The sequence below is a fragment of the Pleurodeles waltl genome, chromosome 3_1, assembly GCF_031143425.1.
Source record: "Pleurodeles waltl isolate 20211129_DDA chromosome 3_1, aPleWal1.hap1.20221129, whole genome shotgun sequence".
In the NCBI taxonomy this organism is placed as follows: domain Eukaryota; kingdom Metazoa; phylum Chordata; class Amphibia; order Caudata; family Salamandridae; genus Pleurodeles; species Pleurodeles waltl.
In genome coordinates this window covers 1,529,281,610-1,529,297,213 of record NC_090440.1, presented here as the reverse complement: position 1 = coordinate 1,529,297,213, position 15,604 = coordinate 1,529,281,610, and the positions used below count along the sequence as shown (strand labels likewise).

The following is a 15,604-nucleotide window of genomic DNA, read 5'->3' as shown; positions in this document are numbered from 1 at the left end:
CCTAGCAGATTTATATGTTGTTTTGACATACTGTGTGTTTTCGGTGGGACTGTTGGAGGGAATTCGAGGAATTCTATGCAATAACCATGCTGGATAATTGCTAGTACCCAAGTATCTGTTGTTATCTCCTCCCAATGTTTGTAAAATTGGCTTAGTCTTCCCCCCACAGGTGTTATGTGATGGGGATGTGTGACTTTTAAGTCACTGCTTATTTTGAGGACTTTTGGGGCTTTGGAATTTTCCTCTATTTTTTTTTTAATTGTCCCCCTCTATATTGCCCCCGAAAACTTCCCCGCTGATATTGGCTTTGGTAAGTGGGCCTTGTTTGTGATGTTGTGGTTTCTGTAGGTTGTCCTCGAAACCCTCCCCTAAAAGGTGTTTTGCGAAATGTGCCTCTGCTCTGCGGGGAGTAGAGTGCACCCATGGCTTTTGCTGTATCAGTGTCTTTCTTGAGTTTATCAATAGCAGTGTCGACTTCTGGCCCAAACAACTGCTGTTCATTAAATGGCATATTTAGCACGGCTTGTTGAATTTCCGGCTTGAAACCTGACGTGCGTAGCCATGCGTGCCTTCTTATTGTTATTGCAGTATTTACTGTCCTTGCAGCCGTATCTGCTGCATCCATTGAAGACCGTATCTGATTATTAGAGATACTTTGTCCTTCTTCCACCACTTGTTGGGCTCTTTTTTGGAACTCCTCGGGTAAGTGTTCTATCAAATGTTGCATCTCATCCCAGTGAGCTCTATCATATCTTGCCAAAAGTGCTTGTGAATTGGCAATGAGCCATTGGTTTGCTGCTTGTGCTGCAACCCTTTTGCCCGCAGCATCAAATTTGCGACTCTCTTTGTCTGGAGGTGGTGCGTCCCCCGAGGTATGAGAGTTTGCTCTCTTACGAGCTGCCCCGACAACTACTGAGTCTGGTGTTAACTGCGTTGTAATATAAACAGGATCTGTTGGCGGTGGCTTGTACTTTTTCTCCACCCTTGGAGTTATGGCTCGGCCTTTAACAGGATCCTGAAAGATTTGTTTTGAATGTTTTAGCATTCCTGGGAGCATAGGTAGTCTTTGGTATTGGCTATGAGTGGAGGATAGCGTGTTAAACAAAAAGTCATCCTCAATTGGTTCGGAATGCAAGGTGACGTTATGGAAAGCAGCTGCCCTTGCGATCACCTGTGTGTAAGATGTACTGTCCTCAGGAGGGGACGGCCTGGCAGGGTACGAGTCTGGGGTGTTGTCCGATACTGGAGCATCGTAAAGGTCCCATGCATCGGGATCATCTTGACTCATGGCAGTATGAGTCGGGGAGTGCATCAGTGGAGGAGTTGCTACTGGTGATGTGTGCACTGATGGTGGTGGAGACGGTGGTGGAGTTGTTTTCTTTGCCACCTTTGCCTGTGGCTCCTTGTCCTTTTCTTGAAAGGCAAGTTTTCTTTTTATTTTAATTGGGGGAAGAGTGGTTATCTTCCCTGTGTCTTGATGAATGTGGAGCCTCCTTTGAGTATAGTCTGGCTCTACTGTTTGAAGTTCCTCTCCGAATCTATGCTTTTGCATTTGGGAGGACAATCCTTGTTCCTCTGTATAGGAACCTGTTTTTGGCTCCGAGGCTGGATGTTTCGGAACTGAAACTTTTTCGGATGTCTTTTTAGGCTCCGAAGAAACCTTTGTGATTTTCAGCATGGTGGTGTCTCGGTGCCGAATTTGTTCGGTGCCGCTGTCACGGTGGCGAAATTTCTCTGAGCCGATGTCTCGGGTCCGAGATTGCTGTGTGGCGGTATCTCGACCGGAGTCGGATGACTTCGACACCAGCGTGCCCTTTTTCGGTGCCTTAGCTCGGTCACCTATTTTTTGGGTTAAGCCATGGCCTGTTGGCGGTGGCGTCCCCTGGGCTTTTGTTGACTTCTCGTGAGTCTTATGTTTCGACGTCTTACTCACGGTTTTCGGCATTTCTTCGGCCTCGAGCTCTTCCGAGTCCGACTCGTGGATAGAGAAAGCTTCCTCTTCCTCCTCGAAACGCTCTTGTCCTGTCGGCGTCGACGCCATCTGCAGTCTTCTGGCTCTTCGGTCTCTTAACGTCTTTCTGGACCGAAACGCTCGACAGGCCTCACAAGTATCTTCCTTGTGCTCTGGGGACAAGCACAAGTTACAGACCAGATGCTGATCTGTATACGGATACTTGTTATGGCATTTTGGACAGAAGCGGAATGGGGTCCGTTCCATCAGCCTTGAAGTCACACGTGGCCGGGCCGACCAGGCCCCGACGGGGGATCGAAAAAACCCCGAAGGGCCACCGGAGCTCTTCAAAATTCGGTGTCGATCTGTTGTAACTAACCCGATACCGAACACAAACAATACCGAAATTTTTTCCGAGATTCTAACTAACTTTCCGACCCGAAACACAGAGCGAAAAGAAACACGTCCGAACCCGATGGCGGAAAAAAAACAATCTAAGATGGAGTCGACGCCCATGCGCAATGGAGTCGAAATGGGAGGAGTCCCTCGGTTTTATGACTCGAAAACACTTCTTCGAAGAAAAACAACTTGTAACACTCCGAGCCCAACAACAGATGGCGGGATGTGCACAGCATGTGTATCTGCAGATATATTTATATATTTACACACACACACTTTATATGTAGATAGATACACCCAACGATGAAATGTAAATATTACATATTTTCATATATTTTGTGGGGAGTTACTCTCCCAACTTTCTTTTTAAAATATATTTTTCCTTTGTCTGTTGAGGAGATAACCGCCCAATGTCTCCGTTTTTTTTCTTTTTTTAAAATCCCTCATGCCTCTCCCTTTATCTCTACCTGCACCAGAAAGCTAAAACGCCTTACCCCTCTTTACCTCTACTTGCCCTTAAACCCTAAAAACACCTTACCTCTTTTTACCAGTACCTCCCATTAAGCTCTAAAAAACCCTTACCTCCCCTTTACCACTACCTACCCCTAAACCCTAAAATCCCCTTATCACCTTATACCATTACCGAAACACAAACACCTCACCACCCTTTATCACTACCAGAACCTGACCACTAAATACCATTTTCCCTTAACCCTCGAAACTCCCTATTAAAATGACATAAAAATGAATAAAAAAAAAAAAACACTTCGTGATAACGTCCTGTGTTGTAAAGTGCCTGAAAAAGGCCTTTGTGGTACTACTTACATGAGTAGTAAAAGCTTTTGTTGTATGCATCTTCCTACACGGTTAGGACTATGCAGTATACTTTACATACTATGAAAAACAGACATATATCTAGTGAGAAATGTTGCTTTATAGTGTTTTCTTTCATTCCTACATTAGAGAGGGGATGAGACTGACAGAATATGATGAAGAAAAGCAGATTGTGTCCTAGTGATTAAAAAGGAGCAAAGCTATCTGAGAGTGAGATTGCAGACCCCTAGTTTTATTTATCTGCTAATGAGGAGTGAGACACTGTATCAAAAGCAGCTGATCGATCTAAAAAGATCAAAGCAACAGAGTTGCCTAATAATAAAAAATAAAAAAATAAAAATCAATCTGAGATCATTGGTAACTGGTTCTAAAGCTGTTTCTATGCTGTGCTAGGGATGGAATACAGATTGAGCTTGATCGAGAAAGGAGGAAGTTACAAGACAGCCTATATCCAAAGTATGTACTTATTTAACTTGTGATGGTAATAAGACTAGGCAACTCTCCCTTCCGTGTATATCTTATAATAGATTTAGGAATCCTTAAAGAGAAAAGGAAGAATAAATGATTACGGCAATATAAAAACAGAATTTCTGAACTGCTTTGACTAAAGGTTTGGCTTGAATTATTTAAACAATTACATAAAGGGATTGTCAAAGATTCCAGAATCTAGGTGGGTTTGAAATTCAAAAGCAGGAGTGAATTTACTCATCTCTCATATTGATGGCATCTGTCTCCTCTTCCCCGCTGTCTCCTGAGCACTGCAGTGAAGAGTCTGACTTCAGTATTAAATTGGTGTTCTCCAACTTACAAGGTTATAGTTCTACTGCAGTTCTTAAATGGGACTATAAACTCCTACACCATCTCTTGATATTTTGAGAATGGCCCACATGAGTTCAGCTGTAAACAAGGCCACAAATCAGGCTATCTTGGTCATGTTTGTTTGCTTTTCGTGGAGTCGAGTGCGCCTGCCTGCAGTCCCCAGTGGTTGGAGGGAGCGCGGAGGCCCACTTGCACTTACAAGACAAAATTGCTCAATCCTTACCAACAAGGGAGGAACTCTCCTTTGTTGACGTGGCCAGCTGCAGTTACTCGAGGGTACTGTAGGATTTACTGTCTAACCCAGGGGCACTGTTGGAACCATTGTTGCTGGGTGGCATCCCCAGGATATGTTGTTCTCAAGTGCGCCCTTGGGAGGTGCTGTTGCTCTAGGCACTCTTGTGAGCCTCTGTTACTCTGGAACACGTTGAGAGCTGCAGATACTCGTGGGCACTGTGGGAGGCATCATTATTCGTGAACACCGTAGTACCTCAGTTGCTCAGCCATCATGGTAGCACTGTTACTCCTCGGCATCATGCTAGGCACTTGCTCGTGGCCACGGTGGAAGGCGCTATTAGAGTTGTGTGAAGCAAACCTTGTAAAACCGTTTGATGGAGGTGTCACTAATGGCAGGCTTAAAAGTGAAGGACCCATTTCAATTGCAGAGATGCCTGGTGTTCGTTATTTTTTCCTTTTCTTGTGCGCGGCTCTTGCAGCACTGCAGAGGTGCTGGATTTACTGCTGGACAACCCACATTCTTTTCTTTACCTCGTTCCAGCAAGTGGGGGGGGGGGGAGGGGGGGGGCTTACTCTGGCTCCCAGAGGCCTTGATTCTGCATGCACACTCTTTCCCCATCAGTCCTTGTCCTCCACAGTGACTGATCACCCCTAGGGGCTGTTGAGATGTGCACCTTCACATCACTCACTGCATGATCTTTCCTTTGGCTTGAAATGGGGATGGGAGGTGTTTACCGTCGCCAGATGCCTTCTGAAGCCTTCCTGCTGGGTCTCTGCATGCCCCCTGTTTGGGTATCTCAATGGCACTGCTACCTCCCTCAATAGGGCACCGAGGCATTTCTCCTTCGGCCTGCTCACAGGCTGCTGTTCGCCTGTGGTCATGTGTCCCGGCCCTCGTTCCCTCTCCCTGGAGCTCAGCAAGAGCATGTGACTTGAGGGAAGAATGTTTTGCCTGGGACTGCCAGTCCACAGAGGCAGGTCGTGCCTTGCAGAGGTTTCAGTGGCAGGCACCACGTCTTTCTGGAGGAAGGGATTCAAGTTTTCTCTTCTACTCTTCCTAAACCCCCTTCCTTCTTTCCTTGTCAGCACACACGAGCGAGCTTGGCATTCTGAAGGGCTGCCTCTGCTTCCAGTCTCTGCACACTTCAGCAAAAAAATTTAAAGGAAAAGAAAGCACAGAAAAAGGAATGCACAGGGTCTGTGTTTTTTTTCTCCATGGCCCTCTGAGATTCCTGTGTCAGAACTGCTGGCTTTGTGTCTCCATTATCATCCAATTCTGGGTAGATCAGCAGCTGCACCGAAGGCAAGACCAGACCGGCAAGTGCCCCTCGCTCCCTCCCTGCTCTCTGGTGTAACTCTGCCGCCGCCTGACCCTGAATGCCTTGCGGTGTTGGGGAGAGGTGGCTAGACAACACCCAGAGCGACCGGTTCACATTTTGATGCTTATGTTGCACTGTAGGTTTGTATTACGGCCACCACTCCGAAAAGCAGCGCTTGTGCGCTGCTACGCTCGACCTAAAAGTCCTCACATGAACACAAGTATTTGTTACTATATACGTCCTTTCTCAGACTGCAAAAGCATGACAGTGTTTACATAGCACTCATTTAGGTACCCAACTAGTCACTTCTAGAGTTTCAAAACAAAAAACACCATTACCTGGACTGTATTAGAAGCAATGATTTTAAGGCAGTTCCTAGCCATGCATCCGTCAAGGTTTCTATATCGGACCTCAATCTCTGCAAGCTTTCCCTTCTTTGAGGACTAAGGAGCCCTGCGAAAATAAGTTGCATAATCATCAAGTTGCATTAATTCTTGGCATAATTAGGAAAACACTTGCAAGGAGCAATCATATTTTATATTCTAGCTATGAGATAAACATTTTCATATTCTATAGAACACCAAGGTAAAGCAATCAACAATATATATTTTTCAGATGCTAACTAGCGCACAGTTTGCACAACCACCATTTGCGCCATCTGAATTATATTATGCTTTATTAGACTTTACCACTTCAGCGCCTACCCCAGGGGACAGTAAGATTTTGTACGAGGTCTCACTAAAAACAATGAAGATCAGGGGGTTGTGAAGTACATAAGTGTAGGAAAGTGGATTATTTAGGGCGGGTAGGGTGGGAAAGTGTCCATCTGAAAGGATAAGGACACCACATACTAGATGTCACAAAAATAAAATAAACCTGTGGTAATCCCTAGTACTTGACACAAAGCAGTCAGACCTAAATCAAAGGCAATGTTTAAAGTATTAAGGCAGTGCATAACCTGTAAAAAATGTGCAGCAAAACTGAATTTTATGAGTCAAATACGACCACAACAATAAAAATCCATTGAAGGAACCTGAGAACGAGATATGAAATTTGAAAGATTTATGTGATTATAGAGTCAAAAAGGGTCAAGCCAGTATATGGAAGTGGTAGACCAAGACCTAGCAGCAATTTGGGGTCAACCACAATAGAGTCCTGGTCGGATATAAGAAACGATTTCCTGCTAAAAGTCTGGTAGTAAAAAGGTTTGAAAAAAATTCTAACTCCCAACGCAGAATGAGACTGTCCTTTTTTGAGAAGAAAAACCCTCACTGGGTTGGCTGCTGCTGTAATTATAGCTTTGGAACTGAAGTCTGAATACCTGACATAGGTCGGTCCTGCTACAGTTCTGGAGCTCTGGAGATTTTTTGCTGAAAATCTTCTAAGTCCTAATGAAAAATGGGACTCAGTTGTTTTGTCGAAGGTGCTGAGAGACTTCACGGGGGCATGAAGCTGATATTCAATAAGACGCAGCAGAACTGTCAGTCTGATACTTTTTCCTGCAAGTCCCCCTAAAGCTCTAGAGGAAATGTTTGTCAAAGTGTCCAAACTTTTTTCTGGTGCACAAACCACCGTAGGAGTAAGGTCTCCAAAACCTCATGGGAGTGCACTTAAAGACTCTCATGGTGTCAAGCAGAAGCCAACAGCAAAAATCAGTCCAGGTCCAGCTGCCACTGGTAAGTTAGATACTTCAAAGGAAAAAACTCTTCTAACTTGTCCCTGTAGTAGCCACATAGGAAGACTGCCAACTGACTCTTGGAGTTTACATTCTTCGCCGTGGGTACTAGGGGAGCAAGTCCATTCCTTCAGGCTCCTCTCGGGTCACACAAAAGTCCAGTCCACTTCTGATCTGTCAGAGGTTCACAAGGTGCTTTGAGGTGCCACAATTATGCTTGGCACCAGCAAGATGGTGGGATGACTCCTGAGCACCCCATAACCAATGGGGTAAAGGTCCCATGGGGCAACCCTGCCAATTCTTTCAGCAGTTACTGCTTGCCCTACTGCAAACAATCCCAATGTGCCCTTCACTCTCAAAAATCCAAGACAGGAAAACCCTTCTCTCTGTGCAGAGCCTGTGTGCCCATCCTGAAGTGTAGCTAGGATAATGCAGTCCCCTCCTCTGTGGTCACTCAAAACTAGTAGGGGAGCTGTCACCCCAGTGGGTTTGGTGCCAACCTCACAATGGGGATAAACAATGCTGGGGCTTTCCAAGTATCATCTAGCAATTGCTAGTGCCAGGGTAGGACCCATTAAAATTAAGTACGTTCCAGGGCCCACCCCAACTTGTCCTCCAGCCAGAGGAAGATAACCCCTTTCCCACTCCCAGACCACATTATCTGCTCTGGGACAAGTGTTTACACCTAATTCAGGTCAAGTGTAGGCTGGAGAGCTAATGCAAATTATCCTCCAACAGATTTGTGCAGTTTAAAGGTAACTTTCTAAAAGTTACATTCCAATGCATTTAATACAAATCCAACTTCATCATTAGATTGGATTTTTAGTAAATATATAATAAGCCTTTGAATAGAGTCTGCAGGAGGTACAGGTCTAAAGTTATAGAACTAAGTATACAATCTATAACATAACGTTTCCTACACAACAGGTTTAAGCATACAATCTATAACTTGACTTTTCCTATGCATCAGTTAGGGCCTTACCAGTAACAATGTTGTTTTGGACCTAGTCACAGAGGAACTTGTCCTATCTAATGTCACACATGTACCACTCTTAAATATTATGTATCCTACGTTGTGGGGTTATTTATTATTTAAAATCAAGTAGTTTTCTTACCTGCCAATAGGATGCTTTTGACAGATCTGGGCAGCAGGGTTCAACCTGCTGCTGTTAGACTACACAGGGTAGATCTGAAGCCATGTTGTCACTGCAAATGTAGTGCATAGCACAATAGGTGCTGCAGTCCATATATGGTATTTAACTTTCCATGCCATTAGAGTATTTATTAACCAAAAGCTCAGAGCACAAACGAAGGGTACTGGAAAGCAGTGTCCCATTGTTAGAGATTATCAACAGATGAGTGCCAAAAAATCATGAGAAACTGGGTGTGACTACCCAAAACTGGGTCACTTTGCAGCAATGGGAAATATCAGTGCTGCCTTCCACTCAGGGCTTTCCACTACCATTTTAAATATGCCAGAATATCTATAAGGAAGAGGGCGAACATCACTCTGAAAACATTCAAACAGAAGATGCCAGTGATGGGATACAAGAGGTTAAAGGAAATAACACCACCTTCTAGTTGCTTGTAGGCAACAACAAATATTTGCAGCAATATATTCAGATTAAACACCTCAGAAAAACAGAACTTGCTCAACATGAAACAACTCCTCTGGGTAGTAGTGACATCATATTTAAGACAAATGTTAATGAGAGTGCCTCTAGAAGCTCGAAAAGAGGGCACCAGCAAAAGGATCACAATGCAGACTGAAATATCTGCACTGCAGGACATGTACAGACCACATCCATCAACATCAGACATTTGAACTATACACTATCTTCTCTAACATAGCTGAGAAGGCTATGCCCTGCCTCAAAGGACAGACTTATGAACATGAAGAGAAAGCAGAAAGATTATTGGTCCTGCATATGAATTAACATGGAGGTACAGACATCCATCTCTGCAATGACTAGCCAAAAAAAAAAAAAGATGGACATGCAAAAAGAGTATTCTTTATTTTATACAAAACTATACACCTCTATTCAACACACTGATACTTCTCAAAAAGATGCGTTTATGACCCAGCGACCCATCTAAAGATTGCTCCAACATCTGAGTGAGAAACTGGATCAGGAGATTTCAGACACAGACTGCAGAGGCCATCAAACTGACAAGTAAGACTCCAGTTGAAAGTGTGTTCTCTATGCAATATTAAAGTAACTAGCTCCATGAAAGCCCAACTTGTGGAGAACGTGCTTGGGGAAGTCAACAGTGAACATTTCTCCTGAATACACAACCCTAGGAGAGATTAACAGTTATGTTCCAATGATAGGGCTAATCCCATAAACTATGATACAAACATTTTGGCCTAAGTACTAGTCATGAGGCTGACCATGGTTATTGCACTACTGATTCACAGGAATTAAATAGGATTTGTACCCAACAAAGCCTCACAAAAGCATATGTGAACACTGCTGCAACTACTATGGCAGAACAAACAGGATGCCAACGAGAAAATGGCCCTCTCTCGACGAAAAGAAAGCATGTTTTTGTGTGGAGTGTGAATATCTATGCCCCGAACACATGTCCTGGGTCTAATCATGACCACCAACACAGTATTGCTCAGTGGGTTGCACAAGGCTCTCAGTCCAACTGCAGTCAAATTCATATTGGTGCACTCAACTGAGTTTTTTGCACCAAAACTCCAACTCTTGTGGCTCTGGGATAGACCCCCAGATCGTGACCATCAGTACCCTTCATAATGGCCACAGAACCACTGGTGATAGCCATTAGAGAATCAGCCACTATTAAAGGGGTACATAAGCCATTGGGAGAACTCAAACTAATGCTCTAAGTTGATATATCGATGACACTGAGTAAGCAGCCACTTCTATAATGACAGTGAGGGAGGTCATAACTAAATTTTCTGATTTCTCAGGGAACAAATTGGATGACACTGAAGTGAGGCAATGCCAGTGACACAAACACACACTGTCCTTCTGGTCATAAAAAGGATAACCCACAAACTATTGAGCCACCCTGTTAATCGAGACTCTAATGCCATGGTGACTGATAACATACAAGATGCACTCGAGCAGATGACAACTGGTTTCACAAATTGGGGAACATTATAACAATCGCTGTGGGGAAGAGACAAAAAGGTGAACTGAATATGTTAGTGACATCTAGATATAATTACTTTTTCAGTATGCTGCCACTTCGAATGCAAGTCACCCATCCTGAATTTCGTACATGACTTGTTCAGGACTCCACTGATATTCACAATATCAAAGCTTAATACTGCTACTGCAGAAGGAGAATTGAGGAGGCTTCATATGAAAACATATAGAGCCAACCATCTCTCCCAATTGGTATATCACTTTAACACTAATTTAGAAAGTACATATTGGGTTCTGATCAAACTCTACCATCCAACTAACTGCAAATCTACGTATCCCCAGGAAATGGAAAACAGCGACACTACCGACACATGAAGAGTGGAAGGACTGGCCACTAAAGGAGCACACATGAGACTGACTTACAATATCAATGAACGATTTTATTGTTCTAGGTTATCTGTGGACCATTCATCTCAATGTGTCTGACTAGGCTGGATGTTGGAATTGCCATAACCATCCCAAATTGGAGACAGCACACACACCGACTGAGCACTAATATGGACAGTGTCAGAAGATTTGAGTTTGCCAAAGGTCCTTGCATGTTCTGGATTCTACAACCAACAGTAATTTGTGCTTTGTTTCTTCATTGTTCTGTTCCTATTTCGTTCTTTTTGAGCATTATGTGCCTTCTTAACTTGCTGTAATGATTAACTGAGTCAAACACCTGAGTTTCGCACCTATTACTAGATATCATCTCTTTAAATGTTCCTGGATGTTATTACTTGATTTCCTGCATCAAAAACAAAAAACAAACATATTCAAACATAAAAGTAATGCATTAACCCACAGGTAAAACTGGGGCAGTGGCTATAGTACCCTCATGAGGTAAAAAGCCTTCTCGAGGCCCTAAAGTCAGTATAATTGATGAGGACTCAATTTGTTTGCAATTTGATGCTGTAGGATGCTAACTCCAAGGAGCAGAGACCTTTCCAGAGTAGTATTCTGTTTGGGGTCTGCATAAAAATAGATTACAGAAACCATGATGTGGTGGGTTGGAAAGGAGAAGAGTGAACATGTTCCTGGAAGGGACTCGATTTGTTTTCTCTTATTTAAAAGGTGCAAGACAGTGGCAGTAAAACTGGCTCAAAGATGCATTTGATTTAGATGATATGCATAAAAACACACATTTATAAATGTACGCAATGTAAATCACACTCGATGCAAGCATGTGCAGTTTTTTTTTTTAACACTGAGTTATAAACACATTTGCAATGTAGGTCATGAAGACATACAAGTAACTAACATACAATTATGCAGTATCTGGGTATAGTGTTGAATTTGAATTTATAACCAAGACCTACAGGTTGAACAGGCAGCAGGAAAGTCTCTTGGCTAATTACTATCACAAAAATAAACTGGTGGAGTACGCTTGGTCAAGGTCGACAATGCTCAGGTTAGCTGCCACTCTTGTAAACTAGTCCTCACCCTCCTCGGCCATGACCACCTTCTGTCAGCTCTTGTATTTCTCGCCTGACTCACCAATGCCATCTTTCTTCTATTTCAGCCTACAAATCCCTCACATTTCCTAGGTTCCTGAGATCATGACCCATCTTCAACTTTTTCCTGATATCCCCTATTCACCCCTCAGGGTTCCCCTCTCAAGTATCCGAGATTTCCCTTGAAAGTTATGTCTACTTTCATGTGCTACATTCATGGCACAGAGCCATTCCTAAATACCAAAATGTTTCCCAATAACTACCATAAAGGCAGGCAGAGGATAGTACAATAAGAGTTGGAAAGTTATAGCACAATATTTCAAGATATTTCGGCAATTAATGAATAACTATGGGTTACTGAGTGACTGGTTCTTTAAATATATACAAATCAGAGATAATGTTGGCCACCAAGCAGAGTGAGTTGCCTATCTGCAAGAACATCCCTACAAACTACTAAGAACAAGAACCATTATAATCCTAGGTTTCCAATTGTTTATAGGCAGATTGGAGTAATGGGAGACAGCTATACAGGCTTAGTAACGGAGAAGATTTTACAAATATGAGTTCTGGTTGAACAGCACTCAACAATAACCCCACAAAGGTTTAGAGCCCAGCAGCATCATACATTAATTGATTTTTACATTACACCTCCAAGACCTGCCAATCAGTACGAGTTAGTCAGTTTACCAGATGCTTTGGAGAATGACCAGTTTGTGATAGGTATTCGAAAACAAAAAACTAAAGGTTGAAAATGTCAAGTACATTCTGAGGAAAGACGTTATTGAGAGAAACCTTTAACTGTAACCTTTTGTATCCATTAGAGGTGCACTGAAAGAACAAATCAGCAAAGTTCATCTTCAGTGAACATTGTGGTTTTACTATTAGCTAAACAGTGGGGCGGTGCAAGATGTATTTGGCACTATTTAAAACACTTCTTGGATGAGCAGTGCTGGGACCTCGATTTGTCACTTTTCTTTGTGGCTGGGTACCAGGGCCTTGAACTGGCACAATTCTTCGAGGAGGAAGAGAACCCTCAATTGCCACATTTCTTTACAATGATCACAACATTAAACAGGCTCTTTTCTTTATAATTATCACGAATCAGAAATGTCTTTGTAAGCAAGTCGTGCACATCACTTCCTTATTTAAAGAGCTAAACTGACAGCATATTTCAAACAGAACAACAATAAAATCTTCTGTATGGAGACACTGCCACCACATAAAATCCAGAACCCTTCACCCCAAAACCTATACCATGCTACCACTGGGCAAATTGTGAGCCACTGACCACTCCTACTGCTGCAATAAAAAGAATATCTTACATCTGAATTTATGAAGGCACCTAAAACCCTTAAAATATACAAAAAAAAAAGCCTTAAAAGGGATTTGTTTTAACTTGAAAACATAATATAAAAATGCCTCAAGAAACAATGCTCTAATTCTCTCTCTCAGTGCCCTCTCTTATCCCCACAATCTTCTCCAAAGGTCAGTACCTGGTCCTCTAGTAAGCACGCTGAAGCAGTTTTGCTACAAATAAGACATAATTTAAATGCATGTCATTATGATTGGGTATCTTCAGGATATGCTTGTGTCGCACACACGAAGATCAGAGTCTAGAGGAGAAATTTTGACTTTCACTCACCAAGCTGAAAACTAAAGGAGCTGGTGAAAAATTGAGTAAAAGTACCTTTATTGCTTGATACAAATAATAAAGTTATAAAACATCTGTAAAACAATCTAAACTGTCTGGACATAAAAACTGCATACAAAGAAATAAACCTCCAATTCACCATAAACACAATACTCTGAAAATTGTTAAAAAAATTATTTAATAAAAAGTTCAGAACTAAAATGTTAACATTCTATATAGATATATGGTAGCCATATCACAATCCTCTATAACAGAATCTCAATTCCAATTAATCATGGCTTGGGCAGGCGTTTGCAAAAGGATAGTCACATAATTCCATAAATTGTTTTAAATACATAAGAATGGTAGTTTTATTTAGCTACTGAATTCAAGCCTCAAACTAAGGCTTGAGGGGTCTGTGAAATGGCCTTAAAAACATATTTATTAGCTTTGCACACAGACGATATACGAAAAATGTCCTCCCTTTCCAACTCAGGTAGAACACAGCAGTTACAAGAACAAGCATTTGCAATGCAATGGTCCTCGTGTTTGCTCGAGTTAGAGCTATTAGAGTTGTAAACTCCTAACCGGACTTTTCTTGCCACATTAACTGAAAATAAAAATATAAACAGTTTCACATAAGTGAGCCCACTCCATGAAGCAAACACAAAATGAAACAGAAGTTAGCTCGCAGTGAAACGTATTGGCGAAAATGCAATTATCCATGTTACCGGCAAAAGTGCAATTATCCATGTAACAGGATCGATGACATGCAAAGCATGCGACTACTACCTAGCGAGATCGCGCTACCTACAAAACAAAGAGAAAAAGTAGTCCAGAAACCATATGGAAAACATGGAGCCTCGCCTTAGAACACCACCATACAAGAAAAAGACTATAGGTGGTACATCCTTCTCCGTCCAAGCAGCCAAACTATGGAATTCATTACCCCCAACTATAAGAGCCACAGATAACTTTGTCTTCAGAAAACTACTCAAGAGTTGGCTCTTTCCTTCATAACCACTTTTTTCAAACAACTATGAACTGCATATGTCTATGTGGATCAATATTTTTTCAGATTATTTGTATATATCTATTTATAGTTTCTTTGGAAAATATGTATTGCTACTGTCATAATAAAATACACACACACTCTTTAAACCTTTCTGACTAAGTATTTTTTACCCATGATTCTAATTATGTATTGTATGTGCATATGTGTGTGTATTCATGTGTGTGTGTGTGTGTGTATATATATATATATATATATATATATATATATATATGGAAAATGTCACTTACCCAGTGTACATCTGTTCGTGGCATTAGTCGCTGCAGATTCACATGCTGTGCATATCCCGCCATCTGGTGTTGGGCTCGGAGTGTTACAAGTTATTTTTCTTCGAAGAAGTCTTTTAGAGTCACGAGATCGAGGGACTCCTCCCATTTTGGCTCCATTGCGCATGGGCGTCGACTCCATCTTAGATTGTTTTCCCCGCAGAGGGTGAGGTAGGAGTTGTATATGCTAGTAATAGTGCCCATGCAATGGAGTGAATACGTATGTACATAATGTAGTTTAAAGTAATATATTTACAAATATACAGATGTTCAAGATCAACTTCTAAACGGCTACAGGCTCTCGGGCAGGCGGGTGGGCGCATGTGAATCTGCAGCGACTAATGCCACGAACAGATGTACACTGGGTAAGTGACATTTTCCGTTCAATGGCATGTGTAGCTGCAGATACACATGCTGTGCATAGACTAGTAAGCAGTTATCTCCCCAAAAGTGGTGGTTCAGCCTGTAGGAGTTGAAGTTGTTTGAAACAATGTTCGTAGTACTGCTTGGCCTACTGTGGCTTGTTGTGCCGTTAGCACATCTACACAGTAGTGTTTGGTAAATGTATGAGGCGTAGACCATGTAGCTGCCTTACATATTTCGGTCATTGGAATATTTCCAAGAAAGGCCATGGTAGCACCTTTCTTTCTAGTTGAGTGTGCCTTTGGTGTAATAGGCAGTTCTCTTTTTGCTTTAAGATAACAGGTTTGAATGCACTTAACTATCCATCTAGCAATGCCTTGTTTAGAAATTGGATTTCCTGTATGAGGTTTTTGGAAAGCAATAAATA

At 42.2% G+C, this 15,604-nt stretch overlaps 1 protein-coding gene across 7 annotated transcripts in view; it reads right to left on the bottom strand.

Moving 5' to 3' along the window:
• EYA3 (EYA transcriptional coactivator and phosphatase 3) overlaps window positions 1-15,604 on the bottom strand; it is a 900,226-nt gene that overhangs the window by 111,220 nt on the left and 773,402 nt on the right. For all 7 annotated transcript variants that reach the window (XM_069225116.1, XM_069225117.1, XM_069225118.1 and 4 more), the window contains one exon: window positions 5,895-6,009. In XM_069225116.1, the coding sequence (XP_069081217.1) occupies window positions 5,895-6,009 (115 nt within the window). The remainder of the gene's footprint in view (window positions 1-5,894; window positions 6,010-15,604) is intronic.